General features: G+C 43.4%; 1 protein-coding gene across 1 annotated transcript in view; it reads right to left on the bottom strand.

The window, feature by feature from the left end:
• Positions 1-5,149: 5,149 nt before the first annotated feature.
• The window catches only part of LOC122543966 (zinc finger protein 418-like), a 96,389-nt gene continuing 90,977 nt past the window's right edge, over positions 5,150-10,561 (bottom strand). The window contains exon 4 of the mRNA XM_043682972.1: positions 5,150-5,218. Within this exon, the coding sequence (XP_043538907.1) occupies positions 5,165-5,218 (54 nt within the window). The 3' untranslated portion in view covers positions 5,150-5,164. The remainder of the gene's footprint in view (positions 5,219-10,561) is intronic.

Raw genomic sequence — 10,561 nt, forward strand, 5'->3', positions numbered from 1 at the left:
ACCTACACTGAAGCAGGGACAGGTTCGAATGAGATAACAGAGGTAGATACAGACGGTATTTCTGTTGACAAAAATGTGAGACCAGAAACCCCTCTCAGAATCAAATGCAGCACCAAGTTGTGAACAGTCTGGCTGAATCTCAGTGAGTTACAAGGGAGAAGGATGGAGGCAGTAGCTCAGTCATGAAGATAGGAGCAGTGATCGGAAACAGTAACCTAATTCTTCCCAATGTTTAGTTGGAGTTAATTCATCAGCATGAAAAGATCGAGGAACTAGAATAGACCATGAAGCTATTCCACATTTAATTTAGTTTCAGCTGGAGCTAAAGAACACTGGGATGTTTAGACAATCCACTTTCACATGAATGGCTCCAGGAGTGAGAAATTTCAGCCATACAGTTAGTTTTGAAAAGACAGAGAAGATTTAAAAGAAGCTTTCAAAACAATGAGGTGTCTATCCAGAATAGACAGTGAGAGACTGTTCCCACTGGCAAAAGATTTGAGAATAAGAGCGCAGCTGTGAGTAGAATGTAACGTTATTTCGATAGGCTAAGGCAGTGGGCAAATGGATAGCAATTACAGTTTAATGAGGGAAACATGAGGGCATCCACATTAGAAAAGTGGATAGCAAAATTTGAAAGGCAGATTATTTAAAAAGCTGTATATGTAGAGAAGGGAATGTTCACCAAGACTTGGTTATCCTTGTGCATCAGTCACTGAAAGCAAGTGTATCTTTGCAAAATGCAGTAAAGAAAGAAAAAAATGTATTTTGGCCATCATAGCGAGAGTATGAACAGGAACAAGCAAGTCTTTTTACAATTATGCAGGACCCTGGTGACGCCACATTTTGAATACTGTGTGTAGTTTTCGTATTCTTATTTGTGGAAGGATGTTGTTGCTATAAGGGAGTGCAGTGAAGGTTTACCAAATTGAATCCTGGGATGGCAGGATTGCAGTATGAGGAGAAATTGAGTTGGTTAGGATTGTATTCACTGAAATTATAATAAGGAGGGATCTTTATCAAGCATTCAGAAATTTTCTGCAGTGTGTAATCAAAAAATGAGGAAAGCTATCTAACAACTAGCTGAGTCAAGCAAAAAATAATTATCACCACAAAAGATTCTAAACTTGTGGCTGGGAGATCTGTAAAAATAAATAATATTTTAATTTAATAATCTGATCGAATCTTCAGCATTGTATTCAAATTAAGAGGTACCATTCTATACAATCACTGATCATCACTTCAATGGTTAATCCACAATATTCCATTGGCACAGTTCCACGGGCCACTGGAGGAAAGAATTCCAAAATTTGGGGGGTTGTAATTAGAGGGGGTGTAGGCAAAAATAGGATCTGCACAAAAGGGGAATGTTGTCACAAAACGTGAGATGGGTGTAAAAATATGGGGAAAGGACAACATTTGGGAAAGGGGAAAGTGAGGAATGAAGATGCTGGACAAATATCAAAGTCGAGAATGTGTGGTGCTGGAAAAGCACAAGCAGGTCGTGCAGCATCCGAGGAGTAGGAGAAACGATGTTTCGGGATCAATATCTGGGAAAGGTCAACAATTGGGAAGGTATGAGTGCCAAGTTAATGATCGGAGCACATGATTTTTAGGGCTTGTAAAATCTGAGGGGATCACAACAATTGGGGAGGTGCAAATTTTGGGGACATTAAAATGCCCCGAACGTGAGTACTTGCAGAATATTTCTAGGGCCTGCAAATTATAGGGGTCACAAGATTTAGAAGCTGCATCATTGGAGTGGAAACAACATTTGGTGAGGGACTTAATTTGAAGATGGGACACAAAACCGAGAGTGTCACAAATGGGGGGCACAAAATTGCTGTGGGGAGACATTCAGGGGTATCCATATTTAAATGGGGGAGAGCAATATTTTGAGGTCGGAATATTGGAGGTGCAAAATATGCCAGGGACACAAAACATGGGAATGTGCAAAACTTGGGGATCCCTGAAAAATGGAGTTGCACAAAACTGTGGGAGGTTGCAGGGAGGGAGGGAGGGCACAATATTTGATGGAGCTCTAAAATTGGAAGGAGGGCACATTATTGGGGGAGGCTGCTGCAGAACTTATGGTGGCATGGCAACATTTGGTTGTTGGCTAAAATCGAGGTGGCATACAAACTGGGGAGGAGGCAACAAATTTAGGATGTGGAGAAATTTGGGAGTGTGCAATTTGTGAGAGAATGCACTACTGGTGAGGGTGAAATACTGGAAGGTCTACAAATTTTATGGGGAACACAAAACTTATGGGGGGAGCACCACATAATTTCCAGGTGAAATTTATAAATGGGAAGCAAAACCTACCGTTGGTCTGCAGAGAGATGGGATGGGGGAAGAGAAAACCAAATGAGAAGATACAGTGGAATAAAAGAGACTGACGGGAAAGTGGGAGAGGGGAATAACAGACAGGGGAAAAACACGAGATGAATAAAGAATGGGATAAAATGGAGATGGCATTAAAAATGCGATGGGAGAAGGGAAAAAGAATAAGGAAAAACAGAGAAGGGGAAATAGCGATGGGGAAATAAAGAGACAGGGAAAACTGATGTACGACAAAAAGTGATGGAAAGAAATTGTGGAGAGAGAGGTGGGACACTTAGAGAGACACCGAGACAGAAAAGAGACAAAGAGAGGAAGACAGAAAGACAGGCAGAGAGAGAGAGCAAGAAAAGGGGAAATTGTGTGTGTGTGTACGTGTGTGTGTGTGAGAGAGAGAGAGAGGTGTTAAGGAAAGACATGGAGAGACTGAAGACGGGCAACTCAACATTCTAATGGTTTGCAGTTCTCTCAATGGTTATTCACACTCCCGCTCTCCCATGAGGGATAGACCCTGCCCCTCGGGCTTGCTTCAGCCTGGATGCTTCAGGGCACGACGGCGTGTAGTTGACGAATCAAGACTGGCGATGAGACTCCAAGTACACACCACACTCTCATACACTGAGACCACACAGAAAATCTCTGATACTCACCTCCGGTTCCATCCACATGGCAAGGAACTATGGCAGTCAAAGTCAATTTTAAATACCTTCAGGTCGTTCACTCAGCTTCCTCTTCACCAAACCCAACTCATCGAGTATTTTGTTTTCTGGAGCACACCCCACACGCACCCCTAGTTATGGAACATTCTAATAGACATCTTATGACATTCGAAAAGGGAGCGGTGCAAGAGTGACAAAAAGCAATAGCTCGATAATTTAGTCCAGACTGCAACTTTCTGTCCCTCTTCTCCCCCCTCTTCATAAATCACACACGGGCCCCAGATGAAAATCCTCACAGAGACAATGTCGTAGGATAGAAGCAGCAGCGTCCACAGCACAGATTTATGTGGACAATGGACCATCGGCTTTTGCAAAAGAAATAGACAAACAATTATTTGTTCATCTGTGTTAATCTGTGTTGGTGTGACCAGCTCTGTCTGCAGTGTGACACACGGTCCCTCAAAGGATGTCTGAATATGGCTATCATTGCCGGTCCACATGCGTCTCTGAATCTGGTTTTGCAACTCACCGCATGTCAGTCTGTGTTCTCAGTTCTGCCTGCAATGGGATCTACTTTGAATTAGTGATAGAAACGTCGATGAATCAGTCATAGCCTCTCTCTCTCTCTCTCCCCCCACCCACCCCCCTCACTGTTATTTAAAGTGATACAATGCCACTCTCTTGTGGCCTCACAACATCACATCACAAGCACCAAGCATTTCTCTGTCACTTCCTGCTCCTCTGGAGGGATAGAACAATCTCAAAACACATCGATTTTTCATTTCCCCAGCGACTGAATCAATTCCCCATCACATTGATCACTCATTCCTCCTGGGGGTTGGACCAATCATTACCTTCAGCAAAAACAGACCCGAGTTGACATGTTTCATTCATCAACTGAGAAATAAAAGAAGGACAAACCACTCTAACACAGCTCCATAGCAGTTGGGAATTGATACCGGAGCTTCTCATTAAGAGGCTAAGACACCATACAGATTACAAGACACATTCACAAAGCAATGAGAAAAATATCTGGAAACATAAATTTCATAACAATCAGGGAAAACAACTTAAAAAGCTTTATTTAGAGCAGAACTGAAGTTCAGTTCCAGTCACTGTGCACCTAGTGTAGGAGTTTGTGACAGATTTAGATGATGTAGAAAAATAAAACATTATTTCAATTCTATCATGGTCTTAAGGATTAGGGAAGCGAAGGTTAAGGTTTTGGGAAAGAGATGCGGCTGTGACATGTGGAATAGTTTCCTTAAGATCAACAACAGCAACAGATGTCTACCCTGCAATCACTTGTGAACTTGCTAGTTATCTCAGCAGGTGGGATGACGGAGTAAATCCTTTCCCACAGAACAAGCAGGCAACAGCATCTCAGCAGTGCCTCAGAAAGTTGTTTTAATGGTCAAATCGTTCCCCATACTCAGGGCAGGTGAGTGGCCTCTTCCTGGTGTGAATGTTTTGGTGTGTCAGCACATCATGTCTACTTTTAAAGACCTTCTCACTGTACGAACACTTGAAAGTTTTATTATCAGCGTGAACCAGTTTGGTGTGCCTGAAGGTAGGATAACAGAGGTTGCCTTGCCGGACGCAAAACAGATGAATGGCCTCTCCCCAGTACGAATTCGCTGCTGTTTCAGCAGATGAGATGATGCAGTGAGTCCCTTCCCATACTCTGGGCACGTGAATGGTCTCATCCCAGTGTGAGTGCGTTTGTGTGTGAGGAGGTTGGATGAGTTTCTGAATCCCTTTACACACATGGCACAAGTAAATGGCATCTCCCCGGTGCGACTGTGTCTGCAAATTTCCAGCAGGAATAAACATTTGAATCTATTCCCACAGTCCACATATTTCCATGGTTTATCCATTGTGCAGGTGTCCTCATGTCTCTCCATATTAGATGACCAGCAGACTGCTTACCCATAGAGAGGACAGGGATACATTTCTCCCCACTGTAAATGGGGTGATGTTATTCAGGCTGTGGAACTGGTGCAGGACCTGTCCACCATCAGTTACTGGGAACGAAATTAGAATTATTCTTAAGTAATATCTCTTCCACAATAAATTCCTGAAATTTGAACAGGTACCCTCAGCTTAGCAAGTCACCCTGGGACTACTTACCGTGACATCCTCCCATTTGCAATCATTTGAGCTGGTCAGTCTCTGCACGGCTGCGGGTTAAATTTGACCGTTTCTCCTCGCTCTCCACTCTGGATGAGAATTAAACAACAACACGTTACACGCAAAGTAGGCCACGCAGCGAACTCCACTTCCAAACGCCACCCTAATGTAATGCAGCTCTTTAACATTTCAACTTGTGGTTTGAGACTGGGTTCTGCGATTCCAGCTCACTGACCTTTGGTCTTCAATAACCAATTGGTCCAAGGAGCTCGAGCCGCTTGTCCCCTGCTGCAAACTTCTCTGAATCTGGCTCTTTGAACCGCTGAGACTCGGTGTCACTGAGGCTGCGTTTTGCTTCCAGGAGCTGCACTGCTCTTGTTCTACTCGGCCTGATGCTCTCTGGAGGCCGGGCCATATTTCATTTGCGCAGTACCGCCGCATCGCGGAGATAGGCCTTATTCATCTCCGTGGAGGATTCCGGGTTCACTGTGCATTATTCAATTTATTACATATGCACAACAAGGTGACCCATGAAATCTACAGCAGCTCTTCAGTAGACAAACATTCAAGTGATAGAACTGATATATGGACAGAATCTGTTTTGCTTAGTTCTGGAGAATTGTGGATAACTCGAAAAATGAAGTTATAACTTGTCTGTAAAAACTCAATGATTCGATTATTTTGGAGAGGAAACTTATCTCCAGTGAAAAAAATCCAAAAGTTGTGTGATTTAGAAACGATGGAAATGCCACTCCAGTCAGCCCTGCTGATGTAGAGGTGAGGATTTAGCACAGTCACTACAGTGGCCCGCGTTTGATTTCCAGTGAAAGAGTCGGAGTTTGTTGCTCCTGACATACATAACATGGTAACAAAACAACCACAACAGTAAATCCTTCAATTGTCTCATATCAGACGCGCTAGCTCTTTAAAGAAGGGAAAACTGTCTTGACTGTCTCTGTTCAGTCGGACAGTTTAACGTTCATTCTGTTCTGATTTCACTTGCCAATGAGTTTCTGAAGACCCACAAAGCTAGATATTAGTTTTTGTTGTTTGTTTCCTTTCCATTCCAAGGAGCCACAGTGTTTGGTCGGTGGGTTTGGGCGATGGAAAGGTGCCCATGATCAGCGCATGGGACTATTTCATCTTTGATTTCTCAAACAGAGCTGCAAGATTGACTCTGAATTTGTCTGAGACGTTTACAGGGAAAGTTCTTGCAAATCAGGAACTCATACCTCATCTCGCTTCAGGAAAACGATAAGGATGAGCTTTGAAATTTTAAAAAGCTGTAAATTAAACTGCACCCCAGTTGGAATTGAGAGAGCGACCTGCTGATTTGTAGATAGAGACGTTAGCAACTGTGGCATTGAGCTCAGACACAGTTAGGGCACACATGAGCAGCAATGGAAACATTCACGCGATCAACAACCTGTAAAGACTACCAACGTCACTACTTCACTTCAATCGTCCCATTTGTGAGGCAGTGCCGTTCACTGGTAAACAAAACACATGTGTCCTCAGGTGTCTGCTTCAGGGTCGCCTCCACTCTGCTGGAACTTTGCAACGTTTTATTCACAGTCACTGTGCTATTTCATGAGCCACTCCAGTGGAATGTACTTTCATACTTTGAGACATGATCTCTTCGAATCAGGACCCTGAACAAATTAAGCAAGAAACCTCTGGGCATTTCTAGTACAGAATCGAGAATGAGCCGAGTTGAATGACGCTTTTACTGTTGCCGCCCCTTCACTGCAGCTCAGCGCCTCACAACGAGCACCAGTTAGCATCAGCCTGTTCCGTACCTTCCTGCAGTTCAACTGCTGAATAACATCCGATTATCACAGCTCTGTTTTCATCACATTGAAACCCAGGGCGATTATACAAACTATTTCCAATCTTGGAGAGAGAAACATTGCTGCTGAAGATGTTCATGACGTAAAGAATAGGCACAAGAGTGTGTACAAGTCAGGTCACAAGAGTTACTGTCAGCATCACTGAGGTACCCTGCTTAGGAATCAGAATTTGCATCCCCAGACCTGAATAGAATTCTCAGTCAGAAAATGAAAATTTATTTCTCTTCTTGTGAATTATTCGAATGAAAAAGAAATTCCTGGTTGCACACAGAACACACGCCCTGAGCTAGCCAGAATCAGTCCAGTGATTGTTTGCATCTATTGAGAAGAACAATGGTAGCAGATATTCTGGGAACCTATCACCGCAAATCACCCTCCAAAGATCTCACCATTCTGAGTTGGAAATATTTCGATGTTCCTTCAGTGTTGCTATGTTTAAATCCTGGAACTCCCTCCCTACCAGCATCATGGCCGTACTTCCGTACTGAGGAATTCCACGGTTCTGGAAAGTAAATCACCATCTCCATCTCTTGGGTAATTAGGGATGGGCAGTGAGTACTATCCCACTATGTGGTGTCCATCTCCAAGGAAACCAATTTTAAAAGCTGCAGTTTCTAAGCGGAGACCTGCAAGTGGTTTCCTATGGCTGCTCTGATTTCTTCGTACTGTTCAAAGAAGTGTACGTTAGGCTGTGGTTAAATGAAGCCTGAAAGAGCTGGAAGTGCTATAAGTCAGAGTCAAGAATTGGAATTACACCATCTGAGAATTTGGTGCTATATTTCTGATCAAACTTCCTCAGAACAGTTCTCGACTTGAAGCAGTAACTCTGATGCTGAGCTTTTCTAGCAATTTCTATTTTTGTCAGTGGATGGTAAATTTGGCTTTGGAAAGATAGAGTGGGGGAGTATGAAGTTCTTTGGCGGCTGGCTGCTGACTCAATGGGCCGACTGATCTTTGTCTCTACTGTATTATCACTGACTCAATGAATTTTAGTCTTTTTTTCATCTTTTGGTTTTGAAGTTCCTCCTACAATATGAATTGCAGAACTGCGCACAATATTCTACCTGTAGCCGAATGAACAAGTGAAATAAGTTTAGGGTTTGGAAATTGTCCACTCCGTTCTCATAACTGTCCTTCCATTGTCGATGGGATATGTCACAGGAAGGACTGTGCTTTCTTAATCAGCGTGGGGAAGGACTTCACTCTCGGGGAGACAGAGTGCAAGTGACAATGCAAACGTGACTTGAGCAAGCTGCATCATATGTCGGTGTTGGAATAAAAGCAATTTGACAGATTTATTTCAGACTGAAGTGTTTATTAGAAGCAGGAAGCTAAGAAAGATATACTTTCTACCCCACTTTAAACACTGCCCCATCCCACCGAATCCAATCCATTGTCAGCATTATGCAGGAAACTTTCTCTCAGGACACCCTGGTCCAATTTTCTGGTTTATGACATCTCTCCTCACTACGTAAGGTTCCAGACATACCTTCCAGTAATTTATCTGCACTTCACTCAATCTAGTCAATTGTATTTCCTGTTCACAATGTGATATCTCTACACTGGGAAGAGGAAAACAGAGTGACAATCAAATTTGAGAGCACTTATGTTCTGCCCGGAATAAAATGAATCCAAGCTCACAGATTCCTGTCACTTGAACATCCCACTGTGTTCCCATGTCACCATTTCAGTCTTGGGTCTGCTGCAATGCTCCCGCAAGGCACAGTGCAAGCTGGAAGAGCGACACCTCATTTTCTACTGAGAAACTATGCAGCCTTCAGGACCCAACATCGAGTTCAATAATTTTAGAACCTGTCAGCCTTCTTCCACCTCTTTACCCACCCACCCATCCCAGCAGTTCCACAGACTGGGGTTGGGCTCAAAACATTATCTCTTCTTTCTCTCCACAGATGTATTATACCCACAGATTTTGTTCAGACATTTCTGCTCTTCTTTAGAGAACTTTGTTCTGTCTGATCACCAGACTGCAGAAAGCTTGAGATTGCACCGGAAGGTGTTCAGAGGAGATTGACCAGAATGTTGCCTGGGCTGGACCATTTCCACTATGAAAATGGACGAGCTAGGCTGGTGCTATTTATCTGAGAGGAACTGATTAACGTGCACATATTATGAAGAGGATAGATATGTGTGATAGGAATAAACGTGTTGTGCGATGGATTATTAACCAGGGATATTGGATAAAAGCAAGAGACAGGAGATTTAGAGGATAGTCAGGAAGAATATTTTCCCCCAGAGACTGTTCTTTGTCTAGAATTCAATATCTCAATGTGTGGTAAAGCTAAAAGTCATCACAACGTTTCAGGAATATTTAACCGAACACTTGAAGTGTCAGAGCACACGTGGATAATGGCAAGGGACTGGAAAGTGGGGCGAGGATAAATAGATTCTGAATGGGAGACACGAACACAATGGGTCAATGGCAACTTGGTGTACTATAAGGAGGCTGCAAGTGCAGCTTGTGCCGCAGTGGAAAGCACATTGGATTTCTAAATTATTACTCAGGATGCTGTTCGAAGCTTAGGCATTCCTATCCCATTAGAGTCGGATTTTAGTTCAAGTTTGGAATGAATTAATGAAGATTCATTGTGAATTCCTGCCATCTGGAATTGCAATCCCTCCTAGTTGAAATACCTCACCTTCTCGGGGCAAGTTTTGAGGGAATCGCATCATTTGAAACTTGACCAAACCAGCATCGGCTGCTCACCTGCAATGTTCGTGCAGAAACCCAACTGGCTCAAAATGCAACATTTCCCTCCCATAGCTGCGTAATTTTGATTTTGATTTAAGGTATACCTCGGTAAATATCTGTTTCCCAATGGGCGACAGGATAATGTGGGTTGTCTGGGAAAGGACATGAAAGTGTTCGGTCAGTCATGACGGTATCGAATGGCAGGGCAGGGCTGGTGGATTGAATAGTCTCCTTCTTTTCCTCTCTATCTGGGCTGTTTCTGGCAGAGGATTTTACCAATAATATGATGAGGACAATGTGAATCTAAACCACGGAATATGAAAGTCCTCCCTTTTACCCCGCCGCACTCACAGCTGGAAGAGACAGCTCCTGGTGCAGCTTGAGATAAGACAGGCGCTCTGACAGACGGCATGCTCCTTCATACAAATTTTCAACTGGACACATGGAGGCAGCGACATGAGGATATTGGAGATTCAGAAACAGATTTCCCCCTTGCTGGGTTGGAGTTCGGGCCACGGTAACAAACATAAATTTCTGTCATTCTGAATTTTACTCTGGACTCTTGATCTTTACAAATTAAACATGCCATTCATATTTCAAAAAAGACATGCTACATTAGATTCTCTACAGTGTGGAAACAGGCCCTACGGACCAACATGTCCACACCAACCCTCCGAAGAGAAACCCACTCCTCTACCCTATATTTATCCCTGACTAACACACCAGGCAATTTAGTACAGCCAATTCACCTGACCTGCACTTCATTGGATTGCGGGAAGAAACTGGAGCACCTGGAGGAAACCCACGCAGACACGGAGAGAATGCACAAACTCACACAGACAGGAATTGAACCCAGGACCCTGGTTTTAGTA

The sequence above is a fragment of the Chiloscyllium plagiosum genome, chromosome 45, assembly GCF_004010195.1.
Source record: "Chiloscyllium plagiosum isolate BGI_BamShark_2017 chromosome 45, ASM401019v2, whole genome shotgun sequence".
Classification (NCBI taxonomy): Eukaryota; Metazoa; Chordata; class Chondrichthyes; order Orectolobiformes; family Hemiscylliidae; genus Chiloscyllium; species Chiloscyllium plagiosum.